Raw genomic sequence first — 24,968 nt, 5'->3', positions numbered from 1 at the left:
GCAAGGAGCTGGATTGCAAGCGGAGCATCCACGACTTGAGCTCCCACATATATGGGATGACTTTGTCAGAAAGTGGGCAGCTTAACCCACTGTGCCACAACACTGACCCCAGGATATCTTTTTACAACCTTTTTCCTCACCAAATTTCTTTTTAGAGGTGTTACCGATTTTAGCAGCCATGTGTGCTTTTGGAAAGCCAAGAATCTCGAACTTAGCCCTTTTCTGGATTCTGGCTGAATGTTCCTCTGGATGTTAAACTGTGAAGCCACCTGCTCAGAAATGAGATGCCTGCTACATTCACCTAGGTGGATTCTTGTGGATTCCTCCCCATTACAGAAAGGCAAGGCAAAGGTGAAAGCTAGAAGGATGAAAGGAATTGAGGAGAACCATTTAATGATTGAGTAGAGAAACTGAAGAAACTAGTAAATAGTTGGAACTCAAAATTTTTCATGTAAAAATAAGTGTATTTATATACTGGCAGCAGTCGTTAAAATGTAAAAATACAAAAACATGACCTCAAAACCCAAAAGATGTTACTTTCTTCAGGAAAATACAGAATATGAAACAGGAGAGGGGAGTTGCTAAATGCTAGTGCCTGAGCAGAGCTTTGGAGGGGAACTGGCTAGGTGAGTTTCTCAGGCAAGATTGTTGCAGCCAGAGGGTCTTGGGCCAGAAGGTGGCGGTGTGCCTCCTACGGTGAAGAGCAGAGGCCAGTGTGGATGTGGTAGGGTTCAGAGGGGAAAGGAGATCCTGATGAAACTGGGAAGTGATGTAAACCAGTTCAGGGTTGATGGCCAGCACGCAGATCGTAGTGTCTTGGGAACCACTGTTAGGAATTGAAGTGTTACTCTAGCAGAGTGGTAAAATGATCGCATTTGTTGCTAGATCGTAAGATCATGAAGTCGGTACCAAAGTAGGAGCCCGGAGTAGGAATACTGTAATCTGTGGCATGAGCGGATTATCCTAAGAGGGTGGTGCTGAAGACGGTGACCACTGGATTCTGAGTGCATTTTGAAGAAGCAGCCTGTGGAATTTGTGCATGGAAAAAGGTGGGAATGAGGAGGGGGCGGAAAGACCAAGGAGATTTAGAGGCCTGAGTCTCAGTGTCTGGAAGAACAGGTTGACATCTTTTAAAGTAGGAAAGCAAGTGGAATAGGTCGTAGGTAGAAGTTCAGATGAGATGTTTAGACTTGCAAAGAGGAAAACAGACTATTGGACAGATTTGACTCTGAATAGACGAGTCTGGACTAGACGTAAGAATTCGGGAGTGTTGTGATTCCCATGTCACTGTGCACCATTCTTATGCCAGCAGGCACACTGAGAGAAATAGAGCAAAAGGATATGACAGGAATGTAAAGACAAGGCAAGCACAAGCCAGAGGAGGAGTCTCAACACATGTAAGTGATGGCAGGACCACAGGTCAGGAACACATGGAGGAAAAGACCAAGGGAAAAAATGACCAAAAAAATTGAGCTGTCTTCACATCAGTGGATGGCCAAGTGACCAATAAGCAAATGAGAAAGTACACAGCCACATTGGTATTCACAAAAGATGACTTTAAAAAAGATTTGTTTGGTAATTTGAAGGTCTGAGTTATGAAGAGATCTTCCATCCACTGGTTGAATCCCTTTGTGTGGCCACATTGGCCAGGGCGTGGCCTGGCTGAAATGAGGAACCAGGAATTTCATCTTGCTTGTGAGTAGTAGAAACGAGTATTTGGGGCTTATGCTTTTCTCAGGATATTACCAGGTAACTGGATCAGAAGTAGGGCATCTGGAAGTTGACCCAGGTTTATATGGCATGCCAGCATCGCAGGCAGTGGTTTCTCTTGCCACAATAGCATCCCTCAGTCCCCCAAGTTGTTGCTAATGCTCGTGCACTGTTAATGGAGAACGGAAACCATTAGAACCAGTTGGGACACAATTTATCCTGAAGTGGGAAGTGTTCATTTTTCCTGGCCCAGGAGTTCCACTCTGTCATGTACTCTTGCATGCTGTGTGTTCCAGATACTTATAACTGTTCCTTGGGCTGTGGACAATCACTAGAAACTAGCAATCACCCAGTGCTTATCCATGCAAGAGATCAGTTGTGGTAAACTCATCTAGTGGGAAGCTGAGGCAGTAAAAATAGAAGCCAGACTTAATATCACTGAGTGCCATCACAAGCTTATTTAGTCAAAAAAAAAAAAAAAAGCTAGACTTTAGAAAACCCTGCAGGACCTGGTACCTTGGTCCAGTGGCTAAAACGTCACCTTGTATGTGCAGGAATTTCATATCGGCATTGGTTCGTGTCCTGGCTACTTCATTTCCCTTCCAGCTCCATGCTTGTGGCCTGGGAAAGCACTAGAGGATGGCACAAAGCCTTGGGACCCTGCAGTCATGTGGGAGACCCAGAAGAAGCTCCTGGCTTCAGATTGGCTCAGATCTAGCTGTTGCGACCACTTAGAGAGTGAAGCAGCGGACGCAAGTACTCTGTATATTTGCCTTTCCAAAGAAAACAATGCAGTCTTTCAAAACAAATTTTTTTAAAGCCTGCAAAACTAATGTTTAGAAATGCACAGAAATTAAAAAAAAATTTAGAAAGATACAGGGCAATGAATATGCTAAGCCTCAGGATATTGATCTTCAGGGAATGTGAGGATGCTGTAATCGGATACGTGGTGCTTGGGGGGAACTGATGATGTTGTGCTTCTTGATTTGGGTAACTCTTGAGAGGGCTACAAGACACAATGCTTCCTTCTTTTAAAAGAATATATAATTTTCATTGAAAAGATAGTTAAAGAGAAGGAAGGAGAACTGATCTGCTGGTTCACCTTCAAGTTGCCGTGACAGAACTTGTGGAACAAGTTGGAATGGAGCTGATCCAAAGCCCGGAGCTGATTCTTCCAGGTCTCCCACGCTGGTGCAGGCTCCTAAGGCTCTGGGCCGTCCTCTGCTTTCCCTGGCCACAAGCAGGGAGCTGGATGGGAAGTGGAGCAACCAGGACACAAGCCAGTGACCATACGGAATCCTGGCTCATAGACGGTGAGAACTTAGCCACCGAGCCATTACACAGGCCCAGGACACAATACTTCTCAATTGTGTATACAATCCGCAACATCTCCAACACCTTCATCTTAGATATTTTAAGTTGATCATAGCCATCATATCTGCTTATTTATAAATGATTTTTTGTTACGATTTTTATTGGAAAGTCAGATATATAGAGGAGGAGAGACTGGAAGATCTTCCATGCCCTGATTCACTCCCCCAAGTAGCTGCAACAGCTGGAGCTGACCGGTTCGGGAGCCAGGAGCTTGAACTCTATTCCACGTCTCCCATGAGGGCGCAGGGTCCCAAGGCTTTGGATCATCCTCTAGTGTTTTCGCAGACCACAAGCAGGGAGCTGGATGAAAAGTGGGGCTGCCATGATTAGAACTGGTGTCTGTATGGGATCCTGGTGCTTGCAAGGCAAGGTCTCTAACCACTAGGCTACCATACTGGGCCCACATTCTATCAATTTCTTTCCTAATTGTTTTGCTTATTCTGAACATTTATTTCAGTCTGCAGAAAGTGAGATTTTTACCGTTCAGTATTTGCATACTTTATGTGTTTTCAGGTTTTTCTCATGATAGTTGCATGAGCCCTGACCACTGCCCCGCATGGGACTGTGGTCTTGGGTGGGTGGTTGGGAGGCTCCCAGCTGTCAAAGCATAACGACATGCATTAGGAATGAGGGCAAGTATTTGTAACCAGAGACCTCCTTGCCTGTAAAACTTTAGGCTGGTCACTGAATCTCCAATATGATTTCACACTTTTCACAATATAGGTCATGGCAGTGTCTACTAGAGGTGTGGGGAGTAAACCTATCACTGCATCGAAAGCATTTGAAATGAAGTAAGTGTCCTGAGGTGTCGGTTGCTTTGAGAAATAATTGGTGAAAGAAATAGGAAAGCTGTTTTGGGGTAGGCATTAAAATGCATATGAACGGTATGCTTGTTAGAGTTTAAGGCAAGAGGAGTACACACTGTGGTAAGGGCATGCAGGAAGGCCTGCTAGAAGTCTTTGCAACCATCCCCCAGTTTCCAGAAGTTTCCAGCACAAGGGCCTGAATGAGTGCCCCTAAGCCTGGTCTGGTATGGTCTAGTATGTCCCTTTTACTGCAGTTACTGCCATGCTCTGACATAGACCCATATATGTGTCCAGGGCCTGCACCCTGGAGACATGCTTATAAACTCTGGACTGTCACTTGGACCAAGTGCGGAAATGTCAAGAGGAGAGCTTGGGAACTTGCATAGCACAATATCTTGGGAGGATTTAAATGTGGTGCCAGAGAATTTAGACTTTATCTGTTAGCAGACAGGGCTCATCAGAGAGTTTGGGGTGGCACATTGAAGCCACCCCAAATCACATTTGGGGTGATTTGGGAAATTCATTAAGAGGCTTTGGCAGTGATCCTATGAAAGAATAAAAGACCTGAGCGAGAGTGGGACCCTGCACACTCAAAGAAGAGGCAGTCTTTGACAGCTGTTGTGGAGGCTGACTTAATGTGATTTGATAACTGAAGAGATGTGAGGTGTTGAGCAAAAATAATGGTGCCAGTAACAGAAGGGGAGGAGGTGGGAAGAAGTGTGGGCCCAAAACACACTTCATGGAGATGCACTGAGTTAAAGGTGGGAGTTGGAATTTCTGCACAGGCTGCTCAGTAGAACAGCTCAAGAGTTGATTCTTGAGAAACTCTTGCCGTTCCAAGACACGCATTTGAACTGTCTTTCAAAGTTTGTCTTTGCAGGCGGCTTATGGTAATCTAATGCCTTAGTGTGTTGGTTGTCCTCTGAAGGACTGAAGTTGGTCCCATGTAGGCTGTTGTAGGTCTTTGTTGCTGTCAGTACACCAGAGCTGTTGGTTGCAGGACTGTGAGTGGTGCACAGAGAAGTGTTAGAGTTGGGGCATCCATTGTGGTCTGCGGAAAGCTGGAGCCTCTGACTTGCCTCAATTGTTGAGGCCTGGATTGCAAACACACCCAGAGCTGCAGGCTAACACTTGACTCAGTTTTGGGGGTTTGGCGAGCCTGCTTCATTTTGGGTGGCAGAGCTGGCTCAATAGCCAGCCTTCATGGGCAACTGTGATGGCTGGTGGAAGTGGTTCTCCCAAGTGAATGATTTTCATTACCTCTACCTGCTAAAGAGAGTTTTTCTGAGAATGAAAAAATCATTGGGTGCAAAGTTCTTGAATCCCTATGTAAGAAGACTGGCTCGTTGAAGTAGTCCTGGAAAGCCATTGTAAATTATGAGAACAACAATTATTGGTAATTGAATGATGCTTAAAGCTAGCCTGCTGGAGATCAAATTAATGCTACATTTGTGCTTGGTTAAGGGGGTTGGAAATTCACTCTGGGGCTCCCTGTATCATCAGTGGATAAAATAAGAAAATGCCCAAGATGGGATTTAAAATTGTGCTGTTTTCGAATTATCTATGCATGTATCTGTTTCATTTATATTGTCCCTCAGTATATGCAGAGGGTTGATTCCAGGACCCCCTCTGGATACTAAAATTTGTGGATGCTCATTCCCATTGCATGAAATGCTGGAATATTTTCATGTAACTTGCACATGTCATCCCATAAATGAGTTAATACATTGTAAATGCTATGTTCTTTGTGTAAGAGACCATGACAAGGAAAAAAGCCTGTATATATTCGGTACAGATAGTTTTTTCCTCAATATTCTATGTAAATTTTCCTAACAATCTTGTTTCAGGTTGAACTCCAAGAAACGAATTTGTGCATGTATAACCCTAATTTATTAAAATTTGGCCTGCTGAGAAATCATGTGACAATGTGAAGTCATTGATACCATGGGATTTTTTTCCTTATTAGTGCTAAAATATATTTCACAAATAAGGGTTATAGAAGTCCTTTCATCATTTTCTGAGATTTTATATAAAGTATGTTATAGAACATTCTGATTTTGAAGAAAAGCTTTAAGCTGCCCAAGATTTTGCTTTTTACTTTATATTGTTGAAATTTGCCTACTTTGAATATTTTTGTTGTAGAATCTCTGTGTGATTTAAAACTGCTTGTATAGTTAGTGTGTTAAAACTTATGATTAGCAATTTGAAATTATGCTGTGATTTTGACCTTATTGAAAATGGACGTTAAGGGTAGAAGCCAGTATGTTTTCTGTTGGTTTGTCTTGGGTTAGCCTGCGCCAAGTCAGCTTTTAGAGTTGGTGAACCTGTGTGGCCAAGCTGCAGCTTGGGTCACGGCACTGGGTCCAGCTCTGTTAGGGCCAGGTTGCTTGTATTTACATGCTATTTGTTAACTACAGTTCACCAGTGTTCCTCAGGCAAATCGTGTGAGTACAACTACACAGATCATCCCCTGGAGGGCTCTGCCTTGTGCTGTTTCCCTGGTCATCTCAACTCCCATCGCATGATTTTGTGGGGCTTAGGGACTTTCTCTCTTCTCTCTGTTTCTCTTCTTATTGGTGGTTTCTTGATTCTAAGAAAGACCTATGCTTTTTTTCTGTTTCTAGTCTTCTGTTTAGAAACTCCAAGCCCTACCTCTAAATTGCATGTCACTTGAAAGAGGTGAAACAGAGCAGGTTGCCGAACTGTTTCAGCTCTCTTCTGTGGACATGATGAAAATTGTGAATTCTTCAGCAAATAGATCTCAGGACAGCTTGATATTTTCCAAATAAAGTGGTCTAACCCACTGGACCTTATTAGTAATGACAAGTGCCATCACATTTTCCTGAGCATGTACTTCTTCAGAGGAAGAGGTTTGCTAAAATTGAGAGCTGGTAAAGTTTTCATTACTGTGAAATCTACAGCTTTAAAAGAAGTACTCAGTACTTAATATTGATCGTGTTGGCCATATGCCTAAATAGCAATATTTTCGTGCAGAACACTGCCATCCGTTCTCAAATGAGCATCCTGTGAGGACCACTGCTTGATGGTCAAGAGATACTCTCAGTGTGGGATTGCATCCTTTGTTCTTTTAATTTATCTCCAGCAGAGGCATAATGCAAATAAGGTAAAAGGAAGGTTTCTTTCATTAAAGTGATGACCATCAAAAGTAGTGATTTTGCATAAATAATCTTTATGTGGATGATTTAAAGGTTTTAAGACTCAAGTTTAATTTCTATAGAACTAGTAGATATCACTTAAGCTTAGTGCTTACAAATCATTTTAGTGCAAAGATGATGCTGTAAGTTTCACCTGCTGCTGGTATAGGGCCTGCAGGTAGAAGATGCAGAGCAAATGCTCATGTTAAAAAATGAAAGTGTTATTAACATGTGCACGTTCTGCTGGTTTTCCTCTCAAATGCCATCTTTCTGTTCTGTTGGGATCTTTTGCATCTGAAATGCAAGGAACTGTCTTTCTCCATTTTTTGTTTGTTTTCCTTCTTTGAATTATTGCTTGGTCTTGCAGAAATTGAGTTTTAAAGATTTGGATAAAAATAGAGTTGTCAGTATAAGCACCTCATCATCACGTGCTTTTTTTTTTTTTTTTTTTTTTTTTTTCTCCCTTCTAGGTCCCTCCAAGGTTGACTGGCTTTCTATTTTTTATTATTTTTTTTTTTCGAATTGCACATCAATAGCAGTTGGAGGGAAAGCAGCAGCTGTTTAGTCAACATTTCCAACCTTAAAAGGCTGTTTCAGATCTAAGACTTTTTCCTTTGCCTTTCCCTCCCCGCCCCTGCTGCCCCCTACTCTGTGCTTTCAGAGGAGTATAAAAATTGTGTGCAGCATGGACACAGTTAGGTATGGCCTCCTGGAGGCTGATCACACCTGGCAGGGCTCTCCCAGTTGAGCATCACATCTAGTGGATGTGGCATCCCTCAGCGGCGCTCACTCAGCTTGCTCACTCACTCACTTCTTCATTTAACCGTTTGACTTTACCAATGCCCGAGACGTACCAGATGTTGATGGCTGGGTGGGTCTGGTGCACCTCCCTGAGGCTGGCCCAGGGATACAGTAGCAGGCCCCTGGTGAGGGGTTCAGAGGAGCTGTACAGAAAACCCATTTTATCTTGAACATGATAAGTGTCTGTGCCAGACTTAATGGGTGTGAAGTCCCCTGTGTACAGGATCTGCCCGCAGAAATCATTTTCAAGGTAAAAGTACCAAGTTGCATCAGCTGAGACCACAAAATAAAGGAAACAACAGAAAACCAAAACCTTTGTGTACTTCATTGTTTTAGTAAATTATTTCTTTTGGCCAACTTTTGCTATGGTTCAAGAAAGCTCGTCAGTTTAGAATGAAAGACCGGGCCTGGTTGCTAATGAAAACCCTAGACTGCCACATGTGCACTGGACTGGTTTTCTTCCTTCTCATTTTAAAGATTGAAGTAACTTTTTAAAAGAAATTTCTCTTGGGATGACGCTGAAGGCTTATCTTGTAATTGCATAAACAAGAGGGTTTCTGCCTTGGCTGAGGAGAGTGTAGGAGGTGTGAGATGCACTATCTCATTATGGAAAGATAATGGAACTGACTTTTGCCAAAGCATGCTTGCTTGTCCAGGGGAAACGCGGTAAATGCACTTGGTGAGAGTGACATCTTTTCTCTATGCACCATGATGTAAGGAAAATCTAATTCATTTAATAAAAGCTGATGGTGTGAACTTTCCTTTTCTTAAAAGTGTTCATTTTTATACCCATGCTGTGAAACTTCAGAGGCCCCGAAGGGTATGTGCAGAAAAATAGTTTCCTTCCCTGCCTCATCCCCCGGCCTCCCAGTTGCTCGCTGCAGAGGCATCTGCTTAAGTTTTTACTGGGAAATCTCTTCAACTCTGGTTTGATACCCTGTGGGGGGTGTGTGTGATCCTTGTGCAGGTTCCTGGGCCCAGGGACAGTGGAGGCAGCATGACTCCATGATGGTGCCTCAGCCTCTGGAGCCAGGGTGTCCTTCACTTTCCGAGTTGCTTGACAGCTACGTGTGTTTTTTCCACTTTGCAGTTGCAGCATGAGAAAGCTGAACTGGAGCAGCATCTTGAGCAGGAGCAAGAATTCCAGGTCAACAAACTGATGAAGAAGATTAAAAAACTGGAGAATGATACCATTTCCAAGCAGCTGACGTTAGAGCAGGTAAGCCTGTGGAGCTCTATGTACATTGTCTTCTGGTTATTAACCTATCGTTATAAACTTTGAGATGCCCTGAGGAAGATGAGGGGAAGATATTTTTCAGCCTTTTCTACTTTGGGGAGTTAAGCTTTAGTACATTTATGTAGTCCCTGCCTGTTTTCTCACATATGTTCTCTTTTTTAAACTACAGTTGATGAAACTTCAGGGGCAGTGTTGTAATGTCCTGATTTATAGCACGAAATGTCAGGCTCTGTTTTACAAAGCCAAGGGGGAAGAAAGTTTTTAACCCCAGGAGAGTTTATTCACTCCTTTCTAGCACCATGTTACTATAGACCCAGAGTTCTTTAAATTGAACAATTACGTTGTTTATATTGCACTGATTCACAGCTTTACATGAACCCTGTCTTCTCCCAGCGCTGCTGATTGATAACGGATATGGAGTCACAGACGTCATGATTTAGTTGACTCAGTCAGTAGCGTGATTATACTACTGGGTTAACGCTCAGCCTCTGTGAATCCAGCTTCTCCACTGGCAAACAGAGCAGGAAAAACTGAAATCAAGAATGGCAAACAGGGTACAGCAGGTGGGATGCAATGCGTTCCATCCCTTCATCTGCTTCCCTTGCAAACACTGGCATGGTTATCAGTGCTCATGTTGGGAATGCAGACTGGTTTCCTGCATTGTCACATAGTTCTGACAGCCACTCTGTCTCCATCCACATTAGCATGTCAGACTCAAGCACCTGTTATCTTGGCCTCAGTGTTCCTACTGCCTTTCCCTGCTCAGGTGTCCTGATATTTTTCTTTTTCTACACTAGAAGGAAGAGTCCATCATGTGTAGCTGTCTAGGTTTCCATACAAAGTTGAGTAGAGTTAAGATCTTGTTACTGTTAGTATTTTAGGTCCTGGTTGATGTGACGATGATGTAGCCAAGCTGTAATATGGAGTTGTCTGATCTAGCTCAAAATTAAGCATTTCCTGTGCATCTTTGTCCGTGTTGAATTGGTTCAGCAGTGCTTCCCAGTCCTAACATTTTCCTAAAATTCTATGCATGTGAGGTTGGTGGGGAAGTTGGGACTTGCTTTGAACTAACACTGACTTGTGTGTGTGTGTGTGTGTGTGTGTGTGTGTGTGTGTGTGTGTGTGTGTGTGTATTACGTCCACCCATAATGAAAGGATCAAAGAGAATGTTGAGTGTTTCAAGACAATGATAGCTATATAAAAAGTTCCTTCAATCTTTTCATATAAACAAATAAAAACTCCAAGTTCTGGAGGGTCAGCTATTTCAAACATTTCCAGAGTAATATAATCTTACTGTTTACTTTCCAAATTTAGATACACGGTTTCAATATAGAAGACACCCCTCCTCCTAAACACACACATCCAATTTAAAAGCATTTTGTCCTAATGTTCATCTGTTTAGTTCCCAGGACAGGTAACAGCTCTAATTCTGTCCAAGTTTAGCCTTTCTAAGACTATTATTGTAGTCCTTGATACCAAGCACAACTTTTTTTTTTTAAGCAACTTTATTTATTTAGTTGGAAAGTCAGATTACCAATCTGGAGCCAGGAGCTTCCTCTGGGTCTCCCATGCAGGTGCGGAGTCCCAATGCTTTGAGCCATTCGCTACTGCTTTCCCAGGCCACAGCAGGGAGCAGGAAGAGAAGTGGAATAGCTGGGGCATGAACCAGGGCCCAGATGAGATCCCTGCGCATGCAAGGCAAAGACCCCAGTCACCATGCTACTTTGCCTGGCCCAAGTATAACTTTATTATTGGCCCTTTTTGATCAGGCATAACCAGAAGACCTTGTGGAATTCTCACAAAGTTGATATTTTGAGAACTTTGCTTGGACTTGGCCATAAAGATAACACTTGTCTTCCTGTGTTTGCCCAGCCTCCTAAGGTGACTTTGAGACTCAAGCTATGACCCCCGGGGCTTAGCTTTGGCCACAAGGTGGAGGTAGTGAGCCAGCATCAGCACTAGAAGGACTAAGATGCTGAGCTCGCTGGGAGAAGGAACCACAGCTTCCTGGTGTGTCCAGACCCTTTGAAAACGATGTGAGGTCTAAGGCATGTGTTCACTTTACCAAGTAAATGATGCAGTGGACTTGTGGGATCACTTCAGGCCTTGGCAGTACAGGAGGACTTTCGCAGTGATGTGTTTGCAAAGGCATGTACTAGAAATACAAGTCTTTGTAAAGTTCATGCAAAAAGCATATTATCAGAAAAAAACATGCACAGATTTGAAATTTTTTGTTTTTCTACACCAGAATGAACTCAGCTTTTTCATGTTCCAGGGACTTACTTAAGTCCCGTTGTAAGCCTCAGATCCAGGATCTCAAGCTGATGTTTTAGTTAAAATGGGAAGATTTAGCATTGTCATAAAAATCACATCTTCCTTTGTTTTGGGTATGCCCGAAGTAGTTAAATGCTGGAGAGTTCACCCTGGGTTAGTTTAGCCACAAAGTAAGTTTAGTTGGTATTGAGAGAGACCATGCCATTCCCTACAGGAAAAATTTTAAGAAATCTCTTCTGAGCTTCCATGGATCTGTTCTGAGGGGCTCTTGTGATCAGCTGTTAGGATTAACTGAGGAATTGTCTGTGGCTTACCCTGTGGGTGAAAGCCTATATTGTGTACTTCTGTAACATAGATATTTTCAGAAGTGCAAAGATTGATTTTATGCTGTACACTCTACTCATGTATATGTGCTATGTGTCTTCATTATTCTGACAGTAGATTTTTAAAATAGATGGGCAGCAACTCTGCCAGAGCAGTGACCATAGACTCTGGTCCTGTGGCTGCAGAGCAGGGCAGGGTGGTGTTCTGGGCCCAGGCAGCAACTCACAAGGAACCAGATGTAAACTTGTTTTTTCCTTCTGCTTCATATTTTAGTCCATTTGTGTTTTTAAAACAGATGTCGTGAGACATCATTTATAACCCATTTAAGATGTATCCACTTAACATGCACAACTATCAGCATCATCAATTAGATATTTTCATGGCCTTTACAAATCTCTGGAAGGCCTTCACCTGTCCGTCTTCTGCTCTTACGCATCCCCCACTCTGTATCCCATGTGTGTTTACCTGCTCCACAGCTTTCCTAGAAGTAGGGTCATCTAACCTGTAATCCTCTGTGACTGCTCTTTCAGTTAGAGTACAGCTGCTTTCCTGTAACACAGTCAGCAATGCAACATGTATCCATGCTTCTTTCCTTTACCTGGACAAATACTTTTCTGTGTTATGGATCGACCTGATGTATGTTGGGCAATTGAGTTGTTTTGGTATTATGCACATCTATGTGCTAATTTTTTAATTGGATATGTGGTTTCATTTTTTCTTGAGTGTAAACGTTGCTTCGGGTTTGCTGGTAGCACTGTGTACAACTGCATGCAGTACAGTTTTATGCCAACCTGCATTTCACATCTAGAAAGAGAAGGTGTGGGTTGGGATTCGCCTGTGTTCGATATAAAGCAGGGCTTGCCTGGGCTTGAGGTGAGTCTTCAACTCCCTTCTAGAAAGCCCCAGTTAACTCCAGTGCCAGAAGGTTCTCTTACATTAAGTTCATGCTGTCGAGGGTCAAGCCTCTCCCATGGACATTTAAATTAGGTAGCTTTTATTCTCTCAGACCTAGACCCCGGAATCCTTTGATTTGTCCAGTGGGAAATGATAACAGCTTGATCAGGAAGGTCCCTGGACTGTGAGTGATCCTGTTGATGTTTCCTAAAACTGCAAGGCCATGTCATGGAGAAGATGGCCATTGTCCTCATAGCTGGTTGGGACCTGATACGGGGCAGGGGAACTCCCAAGGAAACCTCAGGGCTGGGGCAGAATCTGGTACAGCAGCCTCATATTCTGCCTCCTCTCCCCTTAGAACTACTGCAGAGGAAGAGGGCCCAGACCCTCTCAGGCTCCTTTCTCAGATCAGCAAATGCAGGGAGAGACCTTCCTTTGCCTTTCAGGGAACTCTTCTTTCCTGCCCAGGCATCCTGCCTTAGTTCATAACTGGCTATGTCACCATTACGGCTTTCAGTTAGCATTCTACGTGCTTACCACCAGAGATGATATGTAAGGCGAGGTAAGAATGGGCTTTTCAGCCCGATGTAAGATTGTGATGTCTTTGTAGCACAATGTGCCAGTCTAATAAAGTGCAGTAGTGTCATCAGTTTACCTTTAGTGCTGTTATGGATCTATGATATGAACACAAGAAACCACTGTCATGAAAGGTTTGTATTCAAACATGAGATCACTGAGTCCCTTAGTTTGTGTTCACATTTTCCTGGGTGATGATAAAAATGCAACATGAATTCTTTTCAAGTTCTTTTTTTTTTTTTAAATTTTAAATCAGAAAATGTTGATCCAGGCAATGTTCTCTGCCTGCTAGGGAGGATTTTGTTTGTGTTGCATTGGAAGACACACGTGTCCATGCACATACACACACATACAAATGAATGTTACGGGGACAGACAGAGGTCTTTGATTCCCTGATGAACTCTTCCAAATGCTCACAAAACTGGGGCTGGGCCAAACCAAAGTCACAAACCCAGAAGACAGTCCTAGTGTCCCACATGAACTACTGGGCTAAGATGCCTGAGCTGTTAGCCACTGCCTCCTAGTGTGCACATTAAGCATTAGCAGGAGGATGCTGTTGGCAGTGAAGCCAAGCACTCCAGGATGGGGTGCTGGCATCCCAAGTGATGTCCAAACCTCTGTGCCTAACATTCACCCTCATGTATTAATTAGTTTCATTTCAGTAGATATGAGAACCTGCGCTTAGCGAAGGAAATTATATGGAAGGAAAGCAGTGACCATTCAACACAAGAACCAGGTGGCACAATAGAAAAATAGTGGGAAAATTAGTGGAGGGTTAGTCATCTAATTCAACCATGATTCACGTGATGAAGATTGCTTCTCATGTGCTTTTGCCTTTTGTAATTGGTTCCTAGTTATTTCTGGATATATTCTCATCTGAGATGTTCCCTGTCTCCCAGAGCACCGAGACACGTCTAAAGGTTGGCATCAGGATTGGTATTGTAATTTCATGACTGTTCAATTGTCATGACATCATCTAGCTCATATTGCTTAGGGAAACTTGTGTGGATTCAAATCTCCACCTCTAATAAGCTGTGTGACCCGATTTGTAAAGCAGGCGTAATATCTAATTTGCAGGTTTGTCCTGCTTTTCACACTCCGTGGGTATTGAAGTTTTTTTCATCCCTCTGATGCAGGACTGTTAAATCTGAACCACAGAGCAAGAAATAAATTTAGTCCAGAACCCAGTGTACTGGTTGTTATGTAACTATATGTAAGACTGTGGTGAGTTTCATGAAATAATACTTGGGCTTTGAACTGATTTTCTGTTTAATCCTATTTCATTTTCAAAAGAGTGCAGGTCATGAACTGATTTCACAATCTGGTAATGGGTCGTGGCGTGCAGTTTAGAAACTATACTCTGCCAAGCCATGTAGTTTGATGCCTCCAGGTCTTTGAGGACGTTTCCTGTGCCTACAAAACTGTGTCTTCTCACTGTGCCACCCCGTGCAAGCTTCCCTGACATCACACCCTCAGTCAGGTGTTTGTGCTATGAAGGATTTGAACATGATGAAGTCCCCTTATCACACAGGGTACATTGGCTAGTAGTTTATTCCCTCCAAGTTTCCTTTCAGACAAAGTAAAAAAGGGAGAGCACTGACCAGCCCACTGTGTTTCCAGTGAATCATGAGCTCCAGGAGTTGTTAGAGTGGTTCATGATTAGTGAGAGTCACCCAATTGCTAGGACACTTTGCCTGCATTAGCCGGACCTGAGCCAAAACTGAACTGAGGGATCCAGAACTCAACCTGATTTCCTGTAGGACGGCAGTGGTCCAAGCACTGAACCTCCTGGGTACAAAACAGCAGGAAGCTGGAATTGGGAACAGCCCTGGAACTCAAATTCAGGCATGACGGTACAAAAATATGAATGTCTTGAGCAGGGAATGAATCAAGGTGCTAAATCCCAACTCTAGATTTTTTTAAAGATTAACTATCTTTTTGTTTCTTACTGTAACAATGTAAGTTGTTCATTTAAAAAGATAAGTTAGAAAGACATTTTTTCTAAGGAGCAGCCATATTTGTCTTGTCATATAGTTTGTTATTGTGTCCTTTATTACTGAATTTCTGACTTACCTAGTTGTTTACTTTCAATGGTGATTTAACATCCTAGATTTGAAAAACACCATCCTTCCTTCCCTCTTGCTTCACTTGTTTCTTCCTTGTGGTCAACATTGCATGAGTTAGGAAGGTGATCTAGAACTTGTGAATTCTGAAAACAGTGGCCATTTGATTAACCAAGTGGATACCCCAAACTCTGTCCTTGGACACCTGTATTCACTAGGAACACATATGAGCTGCTTGATTGTTTTAAATGGATACTTTTCTAGAAGGTGGGGGTCAGATGTCTTCTAGGGTAGGAGAATTGCCAAGACTGAGCAGAATTCCACCACACACTTGAGCATATGCCAGCACCTGCAGTGCTTAAAAGTTTTCTTGTCTCTGCTTCGGTTTGTGGTGGCATCACTGTGGAGCAAGGGTCACTGTGCCTTGTTCTCCATTTCTAGATTGGTTATGTGTAATCTGTTTTAATTGCCCTGTGTGAATCCCATTACTCATATTTTTCCCAATGCATATGCAAAACCTGGATCCGTTCAGCTCTATGGGCTAGTAGGATGGAATGAGGTAAGACCTTCTGTGGTCTCAATCATTAGACTAGAAACAAAACTGAGCATTTTTTTTCCTGAGCTTTGTTCTCTCATTTTCTGAATATTGCGCTTTTATTCTCTCAGCTGATTCTGAGCTGCTTCAAGGACAGTATTTCAAACCCTTGAGCATCTCTGGTATTACGTAATAAAGGGGCTGGAGGGTTGAGGTGAATGACCTCCAGGCAGAGCCTAACTGGCAGGGGTTGGGGAGTTGTGTTCCTCTCCAACACTTACTTTCTTAGGGTATTGCTTTGCTAAAAACCTGAAAAATGAAGACTTTGTCTTAGAACAGGACCAGGTGCCTCTTTTGTTTATTTATATCATCATTGCCCGTTCAGAATTAACTTAAAAATTAACCTACAGTTGGTTTATTGAATTTCCAATCCCATCTATACTAGACCAAATGATTGCATGGCCCACGGCCCTGTCTTAGTGTATTCTGCTATTTCTTTAAGCATTTGTTCTGTACTTTATATCATTATTTTCCATCCTTTTTGCTGTGTGTTGTAATAAAGCTGATGTCTGTTAGTGGGCTAACCTTTTGTTTCATAGGCTTTCCCTTTTGTTTTGTTGTGCCCGGATTACTAAATGTCTTAGTTTTAATGGATTGTCCTCCAGATTTTTTTTCAAGACGGGTGTTTAGAGTTCAAAAATATTTTCCCATAATTAGCAATGAGGAGCTAAACGGTGAGCTAAAGCCTTTCAAAATAAATGGAAAATATCGGTTAAAGCTTTTCAAAATCAAACAGCTGAGCAGAATACTTAGATTTAATTTCTCATTAGGCCTGTTAGCTTTGTTTTGTTTGTTTTTGAGGTACTAGTTCTCTCCCTGTATGCCCACAACCCCTGGGGTGACAGGCCATTCCTGTGGGTGGCAGGAACCCAGCTACTTGAGCCAAATACCTAGCTACCTCCCAGCGTGAACATTCTGAGATTGGGAGAAGAAATAAGCACAAAATCCAAGCTTTCCAGCATGGAATGTAAGTCTATTTTACCCACCCCTCATCAGGCTTTGAGATAAGCGTTCCTTTCTGCTATCCCTCCCCAGCATCGTAGTCTTTAAATGAGAAAATGTTACAGTAAGAAAGAAATGTGGCAGCCTTGGGAGCCATCAGCTGCCCCTGCCTTTGTGACCTTGTTGTTGAAGTTAGGATCTGCCTGTGGGAATATGCAGGTAGGACAGTCTGTGATTTCAAATGATCCAGCCATATTTTCATAGGGAAGTTTCTGCATGAAAAAGTTCTAGATTTTTCTTGTGAACATAATAAGAACTGTTGTTCTGACATTAATTAACCTGCAGTGAGAAATAGTACTGCTAAAGAAGAGTAAATTTGGCAGCTCATTGAACTGACTTAATTACAAAACAAGCTTTTGAAATGGATGGTCTACAAGTCATTTGTACCCACTGGTGCTGGGTGTTTGCACAATAACCCCAATCAGAAGGGGTCTGGGTTAGCCTGAGATAAGTGAGATAGCTGTTGTTCAGACACCAAATTTGGTTAGTACCAAACACCACAGGCGGAGAACTTTGGAAATTGAGATGAACATGGTAAAAGCAATGTATCACAGTTTCTCAGGCAAAGATTTCAACTTACTACCTTGTAAATTTAATATAAACCATCAGATAGTATGATGACCAGGTCGATACAGTCACTAAAAGATGGTACTGAGTGGCCAGATCTAATGGATGCTTTGACTCCAAACATATAGAATGTAGAATTCGGTGGGCAAGTGGTGTTGGTGCAGTTCCAATAAAGGACTGCAGAGATGGGCAAATATTTGGTGTGGCTTAGGATGCACTAAGCATTGTATCCCACATCAGAGGGCATATGTGCAAGTTTTGGCTCTGCCTCTAATTCCGGCATCTTGATAACGTACACCCCAAGAGGGAGTAGGTGATGGCTCAGGTGACTCAGTCCTTGCCACCCACATGGAAGATCTGAGTAAAGTTCCCTGTTTGAGCTCGGCTAAGCCCCACCTGATAGGGGATTTTGAAAAATAAATCAGCACCTGGGAGCGTATTTCCATGCATGCACTTTGTGTATGTGTGTGTGTCTATGAAATTTAAGAGAAAAACCATAAGTGGCAATATAATTTCTCATTTCCTTGTTGTGTCAGTGAAAGCTCATATGCGGTACTTCAAAGTGAAGATTTTTTTTAACTGAAAAAACAAGCAGCTTGTTTTTCATTAGGCTAAATGTAGTAAGGATTCTGTAGCAACATCAGCCTCTGTAATGAAAAACCAAGAATCTGAGCTGCCAATCTGGAGCCTCCTGTGTTGTCTTCATCATGGAAATAAATGAACAGAGCAACTTGGGACAGCTAAACTAAGTTTTTTTCCACCCAGGGAGCCCTGTTTTCAGGAGTGGCAGTAGATTGATAACTGGTAACTACTAGCAGGTGCCAAGAACAAGCTGAGATTCACATATGTTATCAACCTATGCTTCCTTGTTCTCATCTGTTCGCAAATACTCTTAGACATCCAATGCTATTTTTATTTTTCTTCCACCAGCTGCCCCTTACTCCACTGCACCTAAATGTTGTTGACAAAGAGGCCCAAACCATAGCATAATGTATCACAAATCCTACTTTACCTAAAGACTTTTGGCACTTGCTGCCTAACAGTGTTGGCTAGCATCATGACAATGTCTGTGTCTTGATGGTGTGACTTTATCATCTGCTAGACAAATGGTTTCCTCAACTCCAAAAGGACAAGCAGATTCAGGAGACCCTACTTGATGCTTCTAGTTCTAAAATCTGGGGCTGAAGCAGCTCAGACTAAAGATTGCTGCTGTCTTGATATTGAGCCAAAAATGGTAGAATGGACAATGGACTTTGTTTTTGTAGGTGAAGATTTGGGAGCTTGTAGCTGCAGGTTACCTGCCCAGTATGTTATACATGAATAAAGCAGCTTTGTCTTGATGGGCCTTTTGGTTGTTGGTGGGTATTATTCATGGTAACTCTAGAAGTCACTGGGCTCAAGTTTCTCCACTAAAGCCACATATGACAAAATGATACCTGCTAGAATTTTTTCTCGCTTGCCAGCTACCTCCTGTAGTGCATTTACCTCTTGGTTAAGCACTGAAATAGAATCTGTAAACATTGTGTTTGGGATTATGTTTCTGGAAAGAAATGACTGTGGACTGAACTTGAGAGCTTGGCCATGGTGTGACATGCACAGGGAATCACAGAGTGGGAAGTCTGTGAGGTGTCCCAGAGTGTCTGCGGGTGGGAACCATCTGACTTCAGAGCAGCATTTATCGGCTAGCTGCTTCCAGCTTCATGGCACAAAGTATTCCTATCTTACTCTGGTTATCTGTCCTCGGATTATTGTTCAATCTCACCATTCACCACACAAACAAGATATATTGAAAGCCTATTTTCAATCTACTGTATGTTCTGGGCTTGCTTGTCACTTAAGTCTCCGGTGCTTGTTAGTAGCCGAAGGTGCCAGAGATTGAGGATGTAAAACATACACCAGTGAACACAACAGGCAGGACTAGAAGCCCTGTGCAACAACATAAACAAGGACCCTAGAGACGGTGATCATTGCAATAAGCAAGTGGGGGGTGCTTCCTGAGTGCCACCTACCAGTGATGTGTGGGAGTTACCACATCTTGTGCTGACAGTGACCCATCGGCACAGGCATTTTTAGCCCTTATTGCACAAGTGATGAGATCCTCCCTAGTGATTTTCCCAGCACTGTTTTGCGACTACCAGTTGGTGGCATTAGGATTTGAACCCAGGAACCTCATTCAAGCTCTGTATGCCTCCTTCTGCCTTTCTGAAAGAGAGAAGCACAATTACAGGAGTCCTTTCCAATGGATGGGCTGCCACTATGCATTCTTCCCCTTACAGGAAGTATAAGCAAATGACCAAGTAGTATCCATGACACTCTCTGATCCTGGAAGAGGAGAGAAAAGCCTAGACATGTGCAGTTACATAAAAACACATTCAGGGCAGATTTGGGCATAGGCATTTCCTAACTGACCTCATCTCCTCCCGGGTCTGAATTGAGGTTCCTGCGTAAGTGATTGTGTGTTTTCTCCTGCTCTCTTCAGTATGTAACCAGGAGCTGCACCACCTACATGGAGCTATCCATCCCTTGGGTAGAGAGGAGGGAGTCTTTTTCATCCCATAGGCTCCTTGAGGATGTGATGGGCTTTATCACCAACCAATTTTAGGGGGCCTGTGCTTCTTGCAACAAAACTACTGCAAAAGCGATTTCAGAAAAGGGGCCTTCATGTACATGTGAAAAAAGAACCATACTCAAGGTGATTTCTGCTGATGTCTGCTCCATGTGATATATGCCCTGCGCTGCACCCTACTGTGCACCCAGTGGCTCTGTGATCATCAACAAGCGTACCTTTGCCACCCACCCCTAAGCAAATGTGAACTCTGTTGGTACCTCTGCAGCTGTGTAATTAAAGGAAGCTTTGTTATCTCAGGGATTCAAAAGGTATATAGCTGTTGGCTGAAAAGAAGGGGGGGGGTAGTAACAAAAGCTTGTTGTCTTTAAATGTTTTTAAACGTCTAGATGACTACAGAGAATGACAAACACACTTCCCTCCACTCCTCTCATGAAATCATTTTCTGTCCCTCCTCTTGATGGCCCTTCTTTTCTTCCAAGTTTAGATCATTCCTTGATTCTTTATTTTCATCCCATTTAAAATGTAGACAACCAAGAGATCTTCTGCCTGTGCTGGTTCATGCCCCCTAAATGCCCAAAACAGCCAAGTTTGGCCAGGTCCAAGTGCTTCATATGGAAGGCAAAGACCCAAATATTTATTTGTATAATCACTTCATGCCACTCAGGGTGCACCTTAGCAAGAAGCTGATTCAGAAGAGGAGCAGCCAGACCCGGTGCAGTAGCCTGGCAACCAAAGTCCTCGGCTTGCACACTCCAAGATCTCATATGGGCACCGGTTCTAATCCTGGCAGCCCCACTTCCCATCCAGCTCCCTGCTTGTGGTTTGGGAAGGCAGTCAAGGACAACCCAAAGCCTTGGGACCCAGAAGCTCCAGGCTCCTGGTTTAGGATTGGCTCAACTCCAGCCATTGCAGCCACTTGGAGAGTGAATCACAGACAGAAAATCCTCTCTATCTTTCCTCCTCTCTATATATCTGACTTTCCAATAAAGATTTAAGAAACAACTTTTTCTTAAAAGAGGAAGAACAAGGACTGGAATTAGACCCAACACTTGTATCCCAAGAGTTGGCTTAATCACTGTACCAAATGCCTACCCTTCATTTAATAACTTGACTCTTTCATACACCAAAATGAAGTGTTATAAAAGCAGAAATCCAGTTCATAGCTGGATTTATATTATACAGTGTCTTTCTATTCAGTATTTATTGTAAATCACTCGATTGAGTGAATGAATGTTCCCATGTTTACTTTATGAAATAGAATGTAGTGTGAGGTTCTCTCTAATACAAACCTCCTCCTCAAACCAGATTACCTTCTCTAAGTGAATCTGATGTTTATCATTTTCATGCCTGTTTTTATATCTCTTTGTATGTCTTTATTTGTGTCAATTAACCATAAAGTGATTTATAAAAATGACAGCATAACCCTTTGGGAATAGAGAAAAAAATCCAGGTAAGTCCTAGTATGACTAGTAAACAGAACTTGCCCAGACTGTTCCAGAAAGACATTCATGTGGCTTAAGTGAATGCTGAAACAAGCAATGTGATTTGTGCACCTGGCAACAAGTTTTAACAAAGTTTAAATGTCCTACCATTCTCAGTAAGGCCTCTTTTTTTCCTTTAGTTGAGACGGGAGAAGATTGACCTTGAAAATACCTTGGAACAAGAGCAGGAAGCACTGGTTAATCGTCTCTGGAAAAGGATGGATAAACTTGAAGCTGAAAAGCGGTTAGTGTAGTCTTACTTTCCGTATGTTTGGTAAGGTGTTTGCAGAGTGCTCTTCTGAGCATCATGGAAGGACACCATGGGACATTTGGGTGCCTTAGGTGAAACAGAGATCTTTGGTTTGTGAGGAAATGATTGTTGAACCCCACATTTTTCTTATGTTATTTCCTTTTTTATTTTTCACTCTTACTGTCCCTGAAGAACTGAGGGGGTGGTAGTAATTACAAGGCTATGGTGGGATTAGTCCCACTGCTCTTGTTGATCTGTAAACTATATTAGAGGATGGTTGAATTTGCAATTTTTCACCTTATGTAGATGTTTCTCCAATTAAAAAATTTTTTTGGTTTATTTGTTGAGAAGACATCTATTTCCTGATTCATTCCCAAATGGCACAATAGCCAGGGATGGGATAAGCCAGAGTCAGGAGCCTGGAGATTATCTGGGCTTCCCTCAATGTAGGGCGGGGACCCACATACTCAGGCTGTCATCTGCCATCCTCACACATTAGCAGAAAGCTGGATAGGGAGCTGGAGCATCCAGGACTCCAACTGGCTCTCAGGATGTGATACTGGTGTCTCAATTGACAGGATAACCTGCTGCACCATGCTCGTCCCCCCTCCGTTACTTCATAAAGTACAAAGGGTACACATTGTACGCTTGAGTATTAACACAGCTGCATAAACTAATTCATTAGGAATGCTCAGCTTTTAATGGAAAAAAGTCATCTATTTTTAAATCTTTAAAAAAAAAAGAACCGTATATATTTATGATTCTTTGGGTATGAAATGTCACGTGATGGTAGCATGTGTTGGACACCTTTGTGCAGTGCGGTGAGAGCCCTTGCTTTTCAGCACAGTGCCCTTGGGGGCAGAGTTCTGTAAGGCTGCAAGGAATGTTCTGTGTGTGGGCTGAGTCGCGGGTATAGAGTGCCTTTCCTGGGTGTGCACATGAGTTTTATTACCTTTACCCAGGCCCTTTTGTTTATTTCTCAGAGTTCATTACCTTGTGCATTTGGTTTGGATGCTTATTTATAAATTGTTTTGGTGACATTCCTAAATTTGGATATATCACGAAGCTTTGAAGTGAAAATTAGAGATAGGTCTATGGGACCTAATCCAGATACAATTTACACAGCTATATGTTAAATTGTAGTGAAAAGTTATTTTGTGCAAAAAAACAGAGACAATGAAAGTAAGGGTAGAAGTCATTCAGTTTGTACTTGAGCAAACTCAAAGGTAAAAAGTTAAAAATAAAACTACAAGGTAAGCATTGTGGTATATTGACTAAGCTGCTGCTTGAGTTGCCTGCATTCCATATTGGAGTACCTAGGTTCTATATCTGCTGGTTCCAATCCAGCTTCCTGCTGCTGTGCACCCTGGGAGGCAGCAGGTGAGAACTCTGCTTGGGTCCCTGCCATCAACATCAGACATGGGGGTGCAGTGTTTGTTTCTTGTCTTTTGCCTGGGCAGCCATGGCTGTAGTGAGCCTGTGCAAGTGAACCAACATAGGGGAGATTTCTAAGGCTCTCCATCTCTCTGCCTTTCAGATTCATTTGTTTTTGTTTGGTTTTTAAGACTATAATAAATATCATCAGCATTTTACATGCATCAACCTACCAATAATTAGTACAGAAGGTAGTATCACCAGTTACTAACCAAATATTTATTATTTATTTGAAAGGTAGAGGGGTTATAGGATAGAAATTCTCCATATGCTGATTCACTCCCCAGATGCCAAGGCTGCGCCAGATCATGGCATTGCTTGCGAGTCTCCCATGCTGGGCAAGGACTCGGGTATGTGGGCCATCATCTTAGCAGAAAGCTAGACTGGAAGCAGAGTAGCTGGGGCCTGAGCCAGGCACTCTGATAGGAAATGGAAGGATCCAAAGCAGTGACTTAACAGACTGCATCTTTATGTTCAGTTCTAATTTTGATTTTGACTTTTTGTCTTTGCTATAGACAGAAGCAGAGGACACCTCTTTCCTCACCCTGAACCCAGACCATTCCTCCATGCCCTTATAGAACTTCACCCTCTGAGGAGATGCATAGTAGCTCAAAAGTTTCAATCAAAAGCTTTAGGACAGTGGAGTATCTTTAATACTTCCATTTGCCAGCCAGTCGGTGTTGAACATTTAGGCAGCAGATAATCCTGAGGGTCTTATGTAATAAGCAGAAGCTGATATTAAACAGGAATGCCTACACCAATGGCCATTGGAGTGCTGCAGCAAGATTAGATCCTTCTGCTCTGCCCTTTGACCTGCTGAGGATAAGCAGAGTTGAAGGAAAATGGGCAGAGGAGTGCAGCAGCTCCATGGACTGTGACAATGAATAGGAACTTGTTTTCAAAACACATCCACCAGCTACTAAGCTGTGGCTTTTAGAAGCAAACTGTTTTTCATTGTTGGGCTCTTTCTTTTCAATGAAGAATCCTGCAGGAGAAACTAGACCAGCCCGTCTCTGCTCCCCCATCGCCTAGAGATATCTCCATGGAAATTGATTCTCCGGAAAACATGATGCGCCATATCAGGTTTTTAAAGAACGAAGTGGAGCGGCTCAAGAAGCAGCTGAGAGCTGCCCAGTTACAGCGTACGTAGCCTCTGCTGTCATTGTCACTGCTTCACTGCTGCCAACTGTCTGTAGAAGTAACATGTTTACCAGATAATACAGCATTACCAATACTCACCACAGAAATTGCTTTTATCACATTTATACAGTGTTTTACACATGATTGTGTGCAGACTTGTCATCCCAGGGTAGACATTTTTTTAAGTTATCGTAGTAAGGAAGTACAAACAGGTTAGAATACTTGCAGATAATACAATTCAATAAAGTCCAGAATCAGTAGTGTTCATTTTCTGGCCCCTCCCTCACATTCGTCTCTAGGCTCCTGCTTACCAAGGTTGTACAGGAGACCTCGCAGTGCACTTGCGGAACATCAAGGGAGAGCACAGAGCATTTGCCTTCCTTACTGACCTACGCTTAGCCTCGGTTGATGTTTGTTCATGGTATTTGAAGAACAAAGGCTTTTGAAAGTTATACTCAGATCTTTTGAAAAAGGCCAAGATGTTGAGTTGATAAAGCAAAGAAACTGAATTTCTGAATCTTTAAGTTCTTTTCTTGGCTCTCTCCTATTTCTGATTTTTGGCTACTCCAAGGTGGTTTTTTAGTAAAACAGTGAGATGGCAAGTAAACAGTGGGGGAAAAGAAAGAGAAATGTCCATTTCACCCCCATCTTGTATGTTTAAAAAATTATTTTCTCTAAGTAGTGGTGCACTATTGCTCTTCTTTTGTACCTATTTT

General features: G+C 42.6%; 1 protein-coding gene across 1 annotated transcript in view; it reads left to right on the top strand.

Moving 5' to 3' along the window:
* CCDC6 (coiled-coil domain containing 6) overlaps positions 1 to 24,968 on the top strand; it is a 101,933-nt gene that overhangs the window by 61,007 nt on the left and 15,958 nt on the right. Inside the window, exons 3-5 of the mRNA XM_040975810.1 lie at positions 8,937 to 9,065; positions 21,569 to 21,672; positions 24,094 to 24,254. Coding sequence (XP_040831744.1) covers positions 8,937 to 9,065; positions 21,569 to 21,672; positions 24,094 to 24,254 — 394 coding nt within the window. The remainder of the gene's footprint in view (positions 1 to 8,936; positions 9,066 to 21,568; positions 21,673 to 24,093; positions 24,255 to 24,968) is intronic.

This window comes from Ochotona curzoniae, unplaced genomic scaffold, assembly GCF_017591425.1.
Source record: "Ochotona curzoniae isolate NIBS_2020 unplaced genomic scaffold, NIBS_Ocur_1.0 contig_2692, whole genome shotgun sequence".
Taxonomy (NCBI): domain Eukaryota; kingdom Metazoa; phylum Chordata; class Mammalia; order Lagomorpha; family Ochotonidae; genus Ochotona; species Ochotona curzoniae.
The sequence above is the reverse complement of the archived record's forward strand: the minus strand, read 5'-3'. Positions and strand labels throughout refer to the sequence as shown.